At 45.9% G+C, this 16,724-nt stretch overlaps 1 protein-coding gene across 1 annotated transcript; it reads left to right on the forward strand.

Moving 5' to 3' along the window:
* Nucleotides 1-12,946: 12,946 nt before the first annotated feature.
* rtn4rl2a (reticulon 4 receptor-like 2 a) lies at nucleotides 12,947-16,724 on the forward strand. The gene is made up of 4 exons (XM_035637040.2): nucleotides 12,947-13,358; nucleotides 13,995-14,221; nucleotides 14,388-14,621; nucleotides 14,784-16,724. The coding sequence occupies exons 1-4, from the start codon at nucleotides 13,301-13,303 to the stop codon at nucleotides 15,642-15,644; spliced, it is 1,380 nt and encodes a 459-aa protein (XP_035492933.1). The 5' UTR covers nucleotides 12,947-13,300; the 3' UTR covers nucleotides 15,645-16,724.

Below are 16,724 nucleotides of genomic sequence, written 5' to 3' on the forward strand. Positions count from 1 at the left end.
CTCGCGTTCGCGCTCTTCGCGTCTGATGATGATTTCTGTCTAATTTCTGCCGTGCAGAATTGCACAAAAAAAACCCCAAAAACATTCGCCCTCACGCACACACAGACATGCAAACAAACGCACATGCTGGTGTCGCCGTGCGTCACGCAGTGCTGATGCTCACTCGCGGCGCGAAAGAAGTCTCGGGCTGACTGTTGAGCGATGCAAGATTGATATGTAACTCCTTCTTCTTTCTGCTCCGACAGAAAGGGTGGGCGTGCGGAGCTCTCGGGGAGATGGGCCGGGCGGAGAGGGAGAGGGAAGAAGTGGGAACAGCACAATGCCGATGTATTATTTTTTGACACGGTCGACGTCACAACACGGGAGGCAAAACTGTTTGCCGGCAGGTGTTCACCCAATATGTGACAGGCGGCAAGTTCTGCGGAGTTAAAGGGCTAAAATGAGTGATCCAATAATGTCTGCCTCTCTCTCTCCTCCGTCTCACCAGAACTCCCCTGCCCTCCGCCTTTAACTGTTGCAGCCTCTCCCCCTCCTCCTCACTAGCAAGACCCTCCTCTTTCACATCAGTCTCTCTCCGTCGGCCTGCAGGTCGTCCTCTCCCTCTTTAGTCTGCCGTGCGTGTCACGCGGCCATCTGCGTCACGCCTGAGGGTTAAAAATAATAGATGAAAGCGCAGCAGCCTGCAGGATGCGAGGAGACCGGCGAGGGGGGGGGGGGGGGGGGCACTGGTGACTGCAGGGGTGAAGATATGGAGGGCGGAAGGAGGAGAGAGGCGGGAGGAGCGGTCTGAGAGGCAGCGGGGGTCCGTCCATCGTTAGTCGCTCGTTCGTGTTATTTATTTTTTTACAGTCCATTACCGGCAAATGTGTTGCCATTAAGGGAGGGGGGCACGGTATTTCTCAGATATAGTTGGGTCTGTGGTCCAGACAATAATGTTTTGGCTCCTGGCCGGTCTTCACTGTTGAGGTTCAGATTCAGTCGGGTTCCATTTGTTTTGGAGATTTTAGGTTCAGAAAAAAAGTTGCAAAATACCCTTTTTTCTCTCTACATGTCACCAAGTGCTTGCTCATTGTGAGAACTGTTGGCTTTCTCTATAACATTATAAGGTCGCTTACTATGTAAAGTGGCTTGGGATAATGTATGTGGTAATTTGGCGATACACAGATACATTTGAATTGAACCAAGGTTTGAAGGGTTTGGGGTTATGTTTGTGTTTAAGGCCTCGGTACAGTGTTTGAAACGTTTACCTGCAACACACACACACACACACACACACACACACACACACACACACACACACACACTGATAATGTTCATTCTAAAACAATAATGTAAACTTCACACATGTGACTCGCCATGTGTGTGAAGATGAGAGCGTCGCAAGGCGAGGCAAGTTTATTTGTACGGCACATTTCAAAAACAAGGCAATTCAAAGTGCTTTACATGAAACATTAAAAGCGTTGGGAAGAAACACATACAATCACACTATAATACAATAATCAAAACGAGTTAAAGTAGAATAAGACAGGTGATAAAAGTTACAGTGCAGTACAAGAAATGTATAGATAGTTTATTTTAACTGAAAGGCAGCGGCAAACAGAAACGTCAGAGAGATTGCAAAGAGAGTTGCAGCTGTCTTGCAGTTTTCTGGGCGTTGGTTCCAGATCTGTGGAGCGTAGAAGCTGAACGCTGCCTCCCCATGTTTAGTTCTGACTCTGGGGACAGAGAGCAGACCTGTCCCAGATGATCTGAGAGGTCTGGATGGTTCGTAGCAAAGCAGAAGATCAGAAATGTATTTTGGCCCTAAACCATTGAGTGCTTTGCAAACCAACAGGAGCATTTTGAAGTCAATTATTTGACAAACAGGAAGCCACTGTAAAGCAATAATTGAACGGAGTAAAAGCAGCAGCGTTCTGAATTAACTGCGGCTGTCTGATAAGATAGAAGATGAATGCATGGACAAGTTTTTCCAAATCCTGCTGAGACATAGGTCCTTTAATCCTTAATATATGTTCATAAGGTGATAGAAGGCTGACTTCGTAATCGTTTTAATGTGGCTGTTGAAGTTCAGGTCTGAGTCCATGACTTCACCCAAATGTATGGCTTGGTTTGTGGTTTTAAACTTTCGTTCTTCCTCCAAAAACAATTATTTCTGTCTTTTCTTTGTTTATTTGAAGAAAATGCTGGTGCATCCAGTCGGTGATTTCCCCAATGCATTTCCTCAGTGCATGTATTGGACCATAGTCCCCAGGGGGATGTTGTTATATAAAATTGTGTGTCGTCTGCGTAATTATGGTAAAATATTTTGTCTATTCCTGTCGCAATTTGTGTCCATAACCGTGAATCCCTTCTGAGAGGACGTGTCTCAGTGTGTGAGCTCTCATCTTGCCGGCCAGCTCCTGACCCTTCCTGTGAATGGGGCTGTTTGGAACAGCCACACACGTTTGCCTTCAGACGGGATCAGACGTGGCAGGGTTGAGCCAGCATCAGTGACCCCCGTTTTTACCACACTCATCTTTGCCGGAACATTTTCTGGCCCCCAGGTTTGTTGTGTAAACACAAATCTGAAACAATGCAATTGTAATATGAGACAATAAAGCAGGACCCACTTTAAGACCCTTTACCATGTTGTTCATCTGCGCTTACTCCAAGCATATTCGTCGGACTCTCATACCCCGAGGTCGCGGGATCGCGGCCCGGCGGCCAGAGCAGTAAAATCACAACAACAACAAAAAGAGATACATCCCTGTAATATCCATAAAAACAAACCAGGCCTTTTGAGTTAATTTCATGTTTTGACGTTTGTTAGTAGGTCACAAATATCAGCCTCTAGCTTGTCCAGTTTGACAGCTTGGATATGAATAGCGTATTTGCATATTTGACAGCCCGGGGTACAAGGTACAAAGTTGCCGTCGATTTTTTCAGGAGGCTAAAAAAAAAGCGAATATATTTGCACGCTGCTGCTGTGCCTCCATCGCCTGTGGCAGTTGCCACATCTGGAGGCGGAGAGCTGCCTGGAGCCTGACTGTAGGTGAGTTGGTGGTGGAAGATGTCAGCAGTGCACACGAGAGGATGGATCTACTCGTACTGATGTGCAGTGGGTTTTAACATGTGCAAATATAAGAATGCTTGTATATGCGCACGTGTATTTTATGTGGAAAAATTGATAAAAGAAAATCCACTCACAATCATTATTAGAATATTTCGAGTTGGGAGCATTGAGATGAGCAGTTGGTGGCACTAAATTCTTAATGCCGTAAAACATTGCAGAAGACAAATAAAAAGAGCCCTAACCGCCTAAACCTTAGCCATCCATCATCAAAGTGTTTTACACAAAAAATTACAGAAAGACGACCCAGATGATTGTTCCAAGTATCCATTTGAGGGAGTCTCCTGATCGCTCCACACTCATATGTCTATTTACTTTCAGCAGCGTAACATAATTGTGACTGGCCCCGGTGCAAATATGTCATCATCAGTGGCACATATGTTATCACAGACACAAATTACAGTAGGTGCACATTTTCCGACACATGAGAGGTTTACAATTAAAAAAAGTGACTTGCCCAACACTGCTGTTCAGATGCCTCAGTGTGTGTGTGTGTGTGTGTGTGTGTGTGTGTGTGTGTGTGTATGTGTGTGTGTCTATAGCTGATACAATCGCTTCCAGCCTGTGATGTGCGTTGTATGTCAAATCCCTGACTCTGACCTCTTGTTTCCTGTCTGACTCATCACTATAAATGTACTATTACGAAACACATAACTTCTAATTCATTGTAATGCAGTGGGCTATAATAAAAGTAAAAACAAATGACCCCACTAAACTGTGGGGTCATTTTCATGAATGGATGTATCACATGTTCTGAATGCAACAAGCCTACGAGGCTCATCTCTGGAAAGAAAGCTGGGATCTGTCCCCGGTGTTCTGTTGGGGTGTGTGGAGGGTTTCTATGGTAATTCTCGCAATATTCCATCGCTCATCGGGAGCATTAGTCGGGATATAAATATGCACCCGCTGATGTCCTGATTATTAATTTTCACGTATATTTTCACGTAACCCCCAACTTTAAAGTTCAAACTGAGCCAATGGTGTTGAGCTTCAGATGTGCTCTGTGTGCGTGTGTGTGCGTGTGTGTGTGTTTGTGTGTGTTTGTGTGCATGCGTGTTCATTTTGTTAACCCACTCACACATTCATCCATTCACACTCAGCCACTCAGCTCCAAAGCAGCTGCACTTTCCTCTCAGTTTAATACCTGTGCCTTTGGTCTGGATCAGCTGTCGATATACAATTTAAATATTTTTGATTGGAAATATTATTAATCAAGGCTCATTCAAGAGATGTGGATGAACTCACAGCTTACTGAAGTAGAAGAGGGAACAAAATAAAACCCCCACCGTACACAGAAGTGTTAATAACATGCAGAGGTAGACACATACGCACACACAGGTAAAAAAAAACCACAGGTAATATTTCAAGTAACATTATGACGTAAAGCACATCATGTGAGAGAAATGTGAGAAAAGAAGCCGGTAGAGAGAATGAATATGTGAATTCCTTCATCTAGCATCAAGAGTGTGCTTTGGCCGGACTATAATATCCATAAAGCGTCAGAGAACGAGATGGAACTGACCTGAGAGTCACGGGAACCGAGAACTCCAACAGATCAGAGAGAAAAACTATTTGATTCAATATGACCTGGCTGTTTATCTGTTCTCTGGCTTCGTGGTCACCACCTCCCTGCAGATGAAGGAAATGGCTACAGAGGGAACACAGCATGTGGGCCCCTGCGTGATAGAAATTGAATCTTCTGCTGTTAAATAATATTTCACTCTGCGTGAATTTGTTCCAGAATAGTTTTTCTGACCCTCGTGGCTGAAGCGTCAGTCGCTGTGGTTGAGTGATAGAGCTTTCTGGCAACTGGTCCTGATTTTCTTACATCGTAAAGGTTTTTCATATGTCTAAATTCCAAACTAAATTTGCGACTGTATGAATATTACAGTCTATAACTGAAACCTATTTTAGGTATAACTTTTTTTTTATGAATATTTAAAATCTGGACCCTCCCCTTGAAAAACGTCTCACTCTCCTTCTTCATATTTTAACTTCTGTCATTGATATTTTTATAATAAACATTCATCGAATGGTAATTTGGAAGCGGCTGCCCGTAGGGGTCAACCCACAGAGGAATATCGCCTGAATCTGCTCCGTCCAGCGTTACAGAACTATACGCTGAGTTTCAGCCGTTCTGCGGCCTTCACCTTTACTGTTTCAGCTCAGCTCTCTCACAGTGCCGTTTTTGGCCACAACTGGCAAAGATTTTTCCATTGAATTGTAGAACTCAACGTGCGATGGATAGATAGACAGGGAGTGTGTGTGTGTGTGTGGAAAATTGCATGAAGAATGCAGGGGAGAGGAGACTGAAGCGAGCGAGTGAGTGAATGAGGGAGGGACGGAGGAGGAGGAGGGAGAGAGGACAGTATTGATCTCAACGCATGAAAACACATATGGGCTGAGTGTTATACAAGTGTTCTGCCGGAGATAAAAGAGGAGAACAGGAAGCCGTATTGACCAAAGAAAACAGTGTAAATCCACTCCCTCTCTCTGTGTGCATAGTGTTCGAAGGAGAGTATGGATGATGTGTGCGACCCATCCGTTCTATTTGGGACCTGCATTTATTACAGACCTGCATGTATTAAATTATTCCAAATCAAATTCATTTGGAATTATTTGCAATCTGAGGCATCGAAAAAGACACCTTCTATCACAAACTACCTATCCAGCGGTATTTTGAGCTCTAGTGTTTTTTGCTGCGAGGCTTTTTCAAGAGGGCCCCTGTTTTCTCTGTGCTGCCCAATGACGGGCGGATGGCGCAAAACACATTGATTAAAAATTAATTTCGAACATGTAGAAGAAAACAGAAAAGGTTATACTGAAAATAATAATCTTGCACAAAATAGGTAGCATAGCGATACATAAATAATGTTCAAAAAGGAGTGGGAAGAAGTACAGACTTATTTAATCCCACCCCTTCCCCATAAGTCATTGTTAATGAGCCAACAGGCTTTCGCAGTCATATAGATTTGTACAGGAATTTAAAAAATAAACAAGGGAAACTAAGAAAGAATAAACAACAATCTAAATAAATAAACCATAAAAAAACAATGTTAATCCAACACTTTCATCCCTGTACCCTGTGAGAATCATTTCCTTGTGTCTATTTTTAAACTAATTCATGTTTGGACATTGCTTGAGTTCCTCATTCAAGCCTCATTATTTTTTGCTTTAAACATTAATTGTGCTGTTTGAAATTGAAGTCTGCCAAGACTGTCATACTTCTAACTGTAGGAATAATGAATTTACATGATCCTTATACCCAGCAGTGAAAATGGTTCGTATTGCTCTTCATACCATTTATATAAAACCAAACTGGAACAACAAACGTGTATTGTAGGATAGGCAGTTGCAGGCTGGTTTATATTGAGAAGCAGTGCTATTTCAAATGAATGAAGCAGCAAATTTGTTTGCAGCAGCAGATTCGCAAGGAGGGAGTGGTTGGGATGGGTGTAAATGAAACATGATGTGTCATTGTGAAATTCTTTTAAACTAGAACCACAACCTTAACCGAGTTCAGTGTTCAATATTTTAAAGAACTTATTCACAGAAATTGAATATATTGTCAATAACGTTGTGTTCATATATGTATAATCACCTGTAACAAAGAACCAATGTTTTTTCATCAACTTTGAATGAGTTAAATATAGTCACGTGAGGTGGACCCGACCTCCACGTAAGTCGCCATGTTTGCTACGTCGTGTTGAATACGGTTGTTGCACAAAATGGTCCAGAATACGGAAATGGAATCAGCGGTGCGCCACCATGAAGTCTGTCCCCTGTCGGGTGCTCAGTTGGTTGCGGTTTGCAACTTTACCGCCAGATGCAGCCAGAAAATTACTTTAAATATCGAAACTATATGGAACTCATGAGAGTGCACAGGACCAACAGTCCGCTTAAATTCATCACGCCGCACCGAATTGCACACACTCATAGAAATCAGTCACCTAAATATTCCTCATTCTTTTCATCAACATCCCTGAATTATTCCCATGCAAAATGGTGAAATGTAATGGGTTCTTTCTTGGCCCCATGTCCCATCCTTCCACCAAGTATTGGCCTAATCCTGCTGAAAAACAGCAAACAAACAAACACATGTACAGGGGTGAAAACATAGTCTCCTTCGTGGAGGTTATTAACAACAGCTCCTCAATATGTTTATAGAAAAAGGAATCCAGACACAATCATGTTTCCTAAGACATGTGTTTGCTGTTGCAGGTTAATTGCAAATAATAATGGATCCCTCTTCAACCCATAAGAAAGGGCACCAATCTGCCCACACAGGATATGGAGAGGGAGAGTGCGACCGCGCAAAAATTGAATGTACTGTAAACAAAACCAGTTTGTCACCATGTGGGCTGGCATAGCCAGGAGCAAGGAATTGTCTTCACCCTTGTCTGCGTGTTTGGACAACATGTCTCAAGAAACGCATGGATGGATCTTCACTTAGCTTGGTGGGAAAATGACTTGCACAACACAAACAGTGCTCTCGGCCACTGTGAAGCTGAGGTCTGGAAGCAGTATCTGCAGAGTTTATGCCGAATGTTGCCCGCATGCCGAGGACGTTAAAAACCGCTACGGATGTTTTACTGTAACGGAACACCGATACGGGCGGAGTTTCTCCTCGTGATGCCAATGGTCAGTCTGACTGTTACGGACTGTCACGGAGTTTGTGAGCGAGGGAGAGATTAAGAGAGAGAAGGTGTGCTGCACACAGCTTGCAATGAAGCAAAACATCAAGTTAGAGACCTTTTATCATTTTTTTGGACCTCTAAGAGATCTTGGGTTCCTTAAAAAAAACAAAAAAACAAACAAACATCCTGCTGCCTAAATGACCGTATAAGTCATTTCTCTCAGATACAACGAAGAACATACTGCACCAGCAGCTGCAGCTTGCAGGCATGTAAGACTTTCATTGTCATGGTAACAGGCTGGGCTAGGGTTTAGACACAATAACTATTTGGTTAGTTTCAGGAAAAGATCCTGATTTTGGTGAACATGACTTCCTTAGGGTTAAAGGCTAAAAATGTGCGTGCACGCAAAAAAACCATCACGCAAATTAACATATACTAGCAAACGAGGAGCCAAGTAAAACACCAGCATAGGTCATGTGAGAAAGGTCAAATATCTTTAACTGAGACTTTTGATATCTGGTCTCAGGCTTCAATAACATTTATACCACATTTCCAAATAATGCAACTTAAAACACTTTTGAAACTTGCAGTTTGTGACATTGATTCTTGGCAATAAATCTGTAGTATTCAAGCCTAAACTTAGATTAACACCCTGTCAAACAGCTTTAGGGTTATTTTCTCAAACGTGACAGATCACAGTGCTACGGACAGACAGGCAGACAGGGAAGCTGGGAAATTACGGTGTAACAGTATCAGCCACAACACATACAAAAGATACAAAATATAGGACATGCAAATGTGAAAATATACGAATCACAAAAAATATCAAAGACCAAGGAATACAATGGTGCTCCTTTTAAGTCAACGGAGAACGATGCACAGACGTGCGATGAACATTGTGGCACCAATTAGTGCTCATGGATCAGTTTTGCCCCAAAGCCCCATAGCAGGTCTGCGTGGCCCTGCACAGTACACTGAATAAATTATTAGGCAACACCTAATGCAAAACTACAGAATAATAACATATAGTTAAATTGACCTGTGATAAAAAATACATCAGCATCAATTTTATATAATATATATACTTTCCCATTGTTTTCATAAAATTAAGAAAAATCACAGTTAAACACAAACGTTTTGAGCGAGTATTAGTATAGAGTATTAACGCAATAGTGATGACGTTCACCCCCTAATTGGCTATCTAGGTTTTCAGAAACTCAAAAAGCCATTTGCCTTACATGACGGCGAAACGAATTACAGGCCCCTCCAGCATCCATTGTGCTGCGGAGTGTGTGCAAGTGTGTGGAGAGAACGCAGCGGCAGGATATGGTTCTGCGGAAGTGGTGACGCCAAGGGACAGAACAAACGAAAGATACCAGGAAAAAAAAAAGAAACAGGGAGGGAGCACTGTATGACAAAGAGAAGAGCGGGAGGGGGGAGGTTTTCGCGAGAACACGGAACAACCGCACGAGCGCCTTTGTTGGCGACAGCTCGGCAGACGTGGAAAGACGCTGCCGCCGATTTGAACGCACGCGCGCGCGTGTGTGTGTGTGTGAGAGATGGACGGACAGTAGTTGGTTTCATATGAAAACAATTAGACATATTGAGTCAGCTTCCAGAAGTACAAGTCCTGGGTTTCTTTGTTCCACTGTTGATGTGCTGCTGCTGTTTGTGTGCTGTGACACTCTCTCTCTCTCTCTCTTGGCGTCATCAAGTCTGTGTGTCTGCATCAGTCTTCCACTTCGTGCACATCACACCGTCTGCTGTAATCAGCGGAGGGCATGTGTGCACATCCTCGGGTGTCCCCTCCATCTCCCCATGGGATGCAGATAAACAGTCTACAAATTGTGCCTGCAAACACAGGTTCCCTAATGAGATGAATCCTTCAGAAAGTCAATTGCGCAAAAGCAGGCTGCACTTCAACAAAGGGGATTGGTTCACCTGCATTCGATATGTTCGTCACTGCCCTGAGCATTTACCTTGGCAACAGACACACCTTTAATCAAGAATCCCATCACCCCTGTTAACTTCCACTCGGCTCGGTGTGGCAGCGGTGACGTCACACTGATATCGGACGGGACGGGGTTGCACAGCGGCCCCTGCAGCTGTGAATCCAGGAGGCTCGTTCGTATCAGCGGGATAGGGAGACGCCGCGCTGGCAGTCGCGGTGACGCACTCCTCAGTTGGTCACCGAGTGTGGATCGAAGCTGAGCAGAGAGTGAATGAGGCGAGGCGCAGCGGGACGCGGGGAGAGGGACGGATAAAGGGCCACGTGCTGACGGACACAGAGAGACGGGCTGGCAGATGTGCTTGGAGTTGGCGCAGGCCGGGGAAGCCTCGGTTCGTTTCTGTGTGGGGGTCGCACAAACACAACGCAGCCATCATCGTACTCATTGAGGAGACTGTGCCTACACAGTCCTGCAAACCTGCTTGTGTGGGTGACTGGCACGGCAACAATGATTGACTGACACCCGGCGATGGCATTTAGACAAAGTTGTGCCTCGAAACACTGTGACACACACACACACAGACTCGCACAGCTTGTACCGTGGGTGTGCGCGAAGGGGAAGCCTGTGAGGTGTTGGTCTCATATGGCCAGTGGGCACTGAAGCTTGTGTGCGTCCACAAGTCCAGATAAGGACAAGGCAGGAGGTGTGAGGGAAAAACAGCGCACACTGTGCGATGGACCCCTTCCATTACTCATTTGTTGATCATGCAGTGGAATTTAAGGGGGCAGCAAGCGGTTCTGGAGCGATGCATGTTTTGTAAAAATTAGCTGTGGGTTCTGCGTGTGCGCCGAAAAATAAATCCCGTTTTTTTTGCCGGCTCAGTCCTGGCTCTGTAAATCCAAAACCAGAAAAAGCGGTGCGGACCGCAGCACTCAACACTGTGAGTGCAGTTTGTAAACATCACCCCCCCACCCCCGACACCTTAAGAGACGTGCTAGCGAGCGACGCTACGACTCAGGGGTTTTGGCCTCTTGGTTTTAGCGCGTCGGCCTCACATACCCGAGGCTGCGGGTTCAAGGCGCAGTGAAATCACAACAACAACAACAACAACAACAACAACAACAACAAAGCGAAAGATGAGCTTTCTCTAAAATATCGCTTACTGCCCCTTTAATGGAGACCGTGTGTATACAAACAGTGTGTGCATGTGCGCAGCCCCCTCAGGAGTGACTACTTCGTCCCTCACGAGCTCATCTGTTGCGCCGCCTGTGCGTTTCGATGAATGGGCCGCTCTTCTCTCGTCCATGACCATGTTGTCAGCCCGAGCAACAGTCTACATTTATTTTCTGTCAAACACGCACAAGAAGTTGAACTTTTTTTCCCCAAGGCCGATTCTTTACCTCTTGCAATGTCGCTGAGACGGCTCACTTAAATGTGAAGGTTATTCTCACATCATTTCACTACCGCTTGTATAATGTTCCGCATGCAAACGGCTCTTTAAAAGCTCCACAACGGATTTAGATGCACACGACGCGGCTCCTCCGACAGTGTCGCTCTTTATGCAAGCATGTCTGAAAGGATTCCCAGCGGATTCAATGGATAATCAATTAAAGTAGAAAATGTCATTCAGTAGGCAAAGGGAAACCGGAACTCTTCTGGACCGGAGCGACCCTCAACAGCTGATGCCATCTTGAATGCTTGTGTAAGACCCAAGAACTACTTATCTATAAGCTTATTCTATTCTTTATAGCGCACAGTAGCTGAACCGTACCGTAGAAGAGAGTAGTGCAATACTCACTGCGGCTCATTCCTCTTCACCTGCTGCGAATTGGAGGACTTTTTGGCCAGATTGTTCTTTACATGAACAATACACAATATGCCATAACGTACAACACAATTCATTTAAGGCTGCAACTAACAATTATTTTCATAATCGATTAATCTGTCAATTATTTTCTCGATTAATCGATTGGATATTTGGTCCATAAAATGTCATAAAGTGCTGAAAATGTTAAAAGGTGTAATCCCAAAACTCACAACATATTTAGTTTACTGTCACAGAGGAGCAAATAAACCAGAAAATATTCATATTTAAAAGGTCTGATATCAGAGAATTTGATATCAGTAGTTCCCCCATAAAAACTACTTGAACTGATTAATCGATTATCAAGATTGTTGCGATTAATTAAGCTGTTGCAGCTCTACAATTCATAACACAGACTTATTTTGTTGAGACGATACAGTTTCAGTTGTTTGTGCATTGACTCAGATTTGAGATTGTACTTCATGATGAAGAAAAGACAGCGTAATCAGAATCAAAGCAGCAGCCTGTTGAACATGCTATTATCAAAACAATTAAAAGTTTCACAAAAGTGGTGGCTGTTTGCTATTGGATTTTTGCATTTGGATTGTGCTTACAATGTACAGTCACTCCAACACTAAACTACATTTTTTTCTTCATCACGCTCTGAACTGATGCTAAAACGATAACTTTACAGCTGGTTGTCAAACACAAGTGGCGACAGCTTGGGGCAGCCTTGAAGTGGCATACATATTAAGGCATCTGTTGTCATTTGCCGCCCATCCGAGTTTCTGGCCTCACTGCCAGGAAGCCGAGCAACAATATTTGAAATGGTGCAAAAAAGAACTGAGAAATTTGCCACCAGAACTGCGAGGAACAACGGTTCCAACAGTCCAGCTCCATTAAAATCCAGTTCAAACTGATCCAAATCTCCCTGAAAAGGAAGGGAAAAAAACCACCCCACACACTATTATCTGAGCACTGCAGCCTCGTTTAGAAGATTCATGCAATTTCCTATCTCCATCATCAGAGGGATTATAACAGGGGCTATAATTAATGTACAAACAGCATGACTGGAGCATGTCGTAGTTCACCTCCACAACAAAGAGGCCTACTGCTCAATCATGGTTGTTAAGAGTGACTCTCTTCTGGCACCGAATCTTCCCTCATGTCTGAATCATAATTCGGGGGCACCCTCCTTACTTAAGGAAGAACCATTCAAGACACTCGTTTTTGGTTTTTTTTACCCTGTACCTTTGTGTCTGGCTGCAGCGCGCCGGAAACGGACCATAACGGTCTGCTGGAGAGCCAGTCAGGAAACGAGCTGTGCGCTCTTCTCCTACCCGTCCTCCACTCCTCCACAGAACCCAGTCATCATTACCGGGCACCGTGCCTCGGCTCCCTCGCCCCCCCTCCCTTCACCGTTTCTACTTTCACTCTCTTCGCCCTCCCTCTTGTTCCTATGTGCGTCGAGAGAAGTCTCCTCCTCTCACCGAGTCTGAGCGCACGTCTCCAACCAGCCTTTACGCGCGAGCAAGCTGCCCAAGAGAATCCCCTGCGGTCGGCCCCTCCCCTTTCCGCTTCTTGCCGCCCTCACTCATTCATGACCCCGGATCGGTGACGTAGGAGATTCCACGGTGCCCACTGCCGTAGGCAATTACTGGATGCTTTTGTATAAAAGGTACACCGGTAGCCATCCACCGGCACACTCTCAGTCGCTCCGACTCGGGAACCAGGGCATCAGCGGAGATAGCAGGCTTTATTTCGCCCTCGTAGGCTAACTCGCTTTGGGCTTTGGTTCAGGATGGAAACCTCTTCGAATTCTCGGAGCCGACGAAGCTCCATCATGCGCAGCTGCAAAAGTAAGTTTGACTGTTTTTCTCCCCGTGTCCTCCATAGATCGAACTCTGCCATCTGATAGAACCTGTGCAACAATTTCCAAGTTTTTAAATCGAAGAACTCTTGAAGTGCTTCGATGTATTGAGTGTAACAGAACTACTGGATGCGTTTTTGGGTGATGTGTGATGCGTAATGGGAAGGAAGCGGAGGGAGAGTTATTATGTTATCAGGTAGTTAGTTAGTTATCATGTCAGATGATTTCTCAACTTGTAGTTTGTAACAGTGGAACATCATGTGCATGGCGTGAAGCTGAACGTAGCAAGCACATTTTATTTAACCCTTAACAATAACAGTTCTGTTTTGACTGAACACATTTGCGGCGATGATGCTGTGCGTAATGCTCAGTGCAGGTAAATAGTGCTGACGCGTAGAAAGACGAGGCTGTAAAGATGCTCATCTTATTATTCTAGATGCAACAATACAAGTGAATAAATACAGTCGTGCCGAAAATAGAGAAATAATGTTAACATGACACAAAATGAGCACTAGTGAACACTCATTTGGACCGTGCGTATTGTTGTGCATATGCTGATTTTGGCACCGCGGCTCTCACTCACCTCCCTCCCGCTCCCTCTCTCCCTCTCCCCGCTCTCCTCCAGGCGGTCTCTCCCTCTGGCTGGTGGTGTGGCTGGTCCTCGGCAAGCCAAGTCCGGCGTCGGCGTGCCCGCACCTGTGCGTGTGCTACCCGACGCCCATGACTGTGAGCTGCCAGGCGCAGAACTTCACCGCCGTCCCGGTCGGAGTGCCCTATGAGTCGCAGCGCGTGTTCCTCCAGAACAACCGGATCACGGAGCTTAGAGTTGGCTCTTTTGGCTTCGGAACTCAGGTATGGGACAGGGCTTTTGCAGCAAGGGATGGAGACGCTGTCGGCCTGTCTCTAAATTCTTACACATACGAAATTTACATTTCAGCCGTTTCCCCAAATATTTAAGGTTAAACTACGTCCACAAAGAAGAAGAATCACCTTTGCGTTCGTGTGTTTTCTGCACCAGGTTCTGTGGCTGTTCGCCAACAACATCACGTGGATTGAGGCAGGGGCCTTCAGTGAGCTGAGGGACTTGGAGGAGTTGGACCTGGGGGACAACCCTAACCTCCACAGGCTGGAGGGGGGCGCCTTCCGCGGCCTAGAGAAGCTCCAGAGCCTCCACATGCACCGCTGCCGACTCACTGCCCTGCCCCATGACATCTTCCACAAGCTGTACAGCTTGCAGTTTCTCTATCTGCAGGTAGGGGCGCCAGAAAGCCATATAAACTCATGCAGCCACACACACACACACACACGTGTACATACACACAACATCACACACGTCCAGTAACAAATGCTACAGATCCCAGTGTCTGCTCTACTCACGCTAAACCCTCTCCCCCTTCTGTCTATTGCTCTTCAGGAGAATAATCTCCACTTCCTGCAGGACGACATCTTCTCCGACCTCATCAACCTGAGCCAGCTTTTCCTGCATGGCAACCGCATCCGCACCCTCTCAGAGAATGTGTTCCGTGGCCTGGTCAACCTCGACCGCCTTCTCCTCCACGACAACCGCGTCAGGCAGGTGAACCGCCGCGCCTTCCGCGACCTCGGCCGCCTGACCATGCTGTTTCTCTTCAACAACTCCCTGGCGGAGCTGCACAGCCAGACCCTGAGGGACACCCAGGGCATCGAGTTCCTCCGCCTCAACGCCAACCCCTGGTCCTGTGGCTGTGAGGCCCGCGCCCTGTGGGAGTGGTTCCGCGAGGCCCGCGTCTCTTCATCCGAAGTGATCTGTGCCTCCCCTTCCGCCCGCCGCGGCGAGGACCTCCGCTTCCTCCGTGAGATGGACTTCGCCCTCTGCCCCCTGCCCGACCCAGGCTCCATCGCTGGCTCCACCACCACCACCTTCAGTACCAAGACCCGCTGGTGGTTCCACAAGAACAAGCCCCAGTCGTCCACGAAGGGTCTCTTTGAGAAATCCTCAGAGACCGTCAAGGCCGGTTTGTATGGAAAAGGCCCATCCACAACCACCTCGGTGGTCAAGTATGAGCTGGGGGAGGAAGAGCTGGCGCTGCCCAAACTTGACACAGAAGAGTACTGGGCAAACTACGGCAACGAGGACTCAGGTGTCACTCTGCGGTGCTTTGAGCTCGAATGTCCACCTGAGTTCGACCTGCCTCCATCTTCCTCCTCTCCCTCATCCTCCTCGCCATCGCTCCTCTCATTACTAGCCCTTTCTGTTTTCAGCTTCTGCCTCAACCTCCACCTACTATTTGGTTGAATGAGACTCTTAGTATCACCCCTCAGTTCCTTCCAGCCTGTTTTAAAGGCTGTGGGGACCCCTGTTAGACTCTCAATACCCCCTTTGCCCGCTTTGCTGTAAGCCAATCCTCAAGGCACAGCGAGGGAGATAGGGGGACGGTAAGATTCTGAATCTACCACCTACAGGGCTTAACACATTTCAGGGCTGCTAAGAGTTCTCCAGCTATGGTCACATGTATATCTACAATACTCTGCAGGTGTGGCTTTCTGTGTCTCACCTGTATGACGGCATGATTCCCTGCAACCAGGGCTTCGAGGGCTGAGTCCATCTCTAATGTCAACGCGGTTTGATAGCAACTGTGAATGATGTTGTGGATTTTTGTCACCTCACCGTAGTTCAAACTACCAGTGCTTTTACTGCATCCGAATAACTGGCTGCTACGAATACTACAATTACTGTTAGAATCAGTGCACAGTAATGACAATGCTGTAACCACTTAAAGTGTCATGTACATAGACATGTGCTCTGTGAGTGTTTGGTCTGATATCTCTGGTCCGGCCACAATCCCTTTCATCTTTACCCAGGAAAACTGTGAAGGCTACTGCTTCTACAAGACAGAGCAAAGGCGAGGAGAAAATAAACAGAGACAGACAGATAGAGAGAAAGAGAGAGAGAGAGAGAGAGAGATACGAGGGATGTCAAAGAAGATGGGACAGTGCGAAGGAAAATGGAAGCGAGAGGAGGGAAAGGGATGTCTAAGTAAACAGGATTAGAAAGAGAGAAAGTTTAGGAGAGAGGGGGGCGACAGCATTCATGCAGCAATAAGGGAAGACACAGTGAGACACTATGAAGGACAGGGCTGGCAGTAGAAGCAGCTACCTGCAGGAGAAAAGTAGTCATTCCACCCGTCACACCATCCACCACTTCCCTGTGAATGTGGTGTCATTTGTGACAACCACGGGGAACAAATGCTTCCTGTAAGGGAGCCAGATATTTTTTTTTGTTTTTTGAATGTCTTTCTGTGACATATTGATATGACGTGTAAAAAGATTGTTTAATGGATGCAGATGATGATCTAGATAAAAAAACTATACTGAA

This window comes from Scophthalmus maximus, chromosome 8, assembly GCF_022379125.1.
Source record: "Scophthalmus maximus strain ysfricsl-2021 chromosome 8, ASM2237912v1, whole genome shotgun sequence".
Taxonomy (NCBI): Eukaryota; Metazoa; Chordata; class Actinopteri; order Pleuronectiformes; family Scophthalmidae; genus Scophthalmus; species Scophthalmus maximus.

Bases quoted from the DNA above. Each gene is read 5' to 3' on its own strand.
- rtn4rl2a (XM_035637040.2), top strand. From the start codon at position 13,301: ATGGAAACCTCTTCGAATTCTCGGAGCCGACGAAGCTCCATCATGCGC. The intron at 13,359-13,994 runs GTAAGTTTGACT...GCTCTCCTCCAG, and splicing joins CATCATGCGCAGCTGCAAAA to GCGGTCTCTCCCTCTGGCTG. The intron at 14,622-14,783 runs GTAGGGGCGCCA...ATTGCTCTTCAG, and splicing joins TGCAGTTTCTCTATCTGCAG to GAGAATAATCTCCACTTCCT.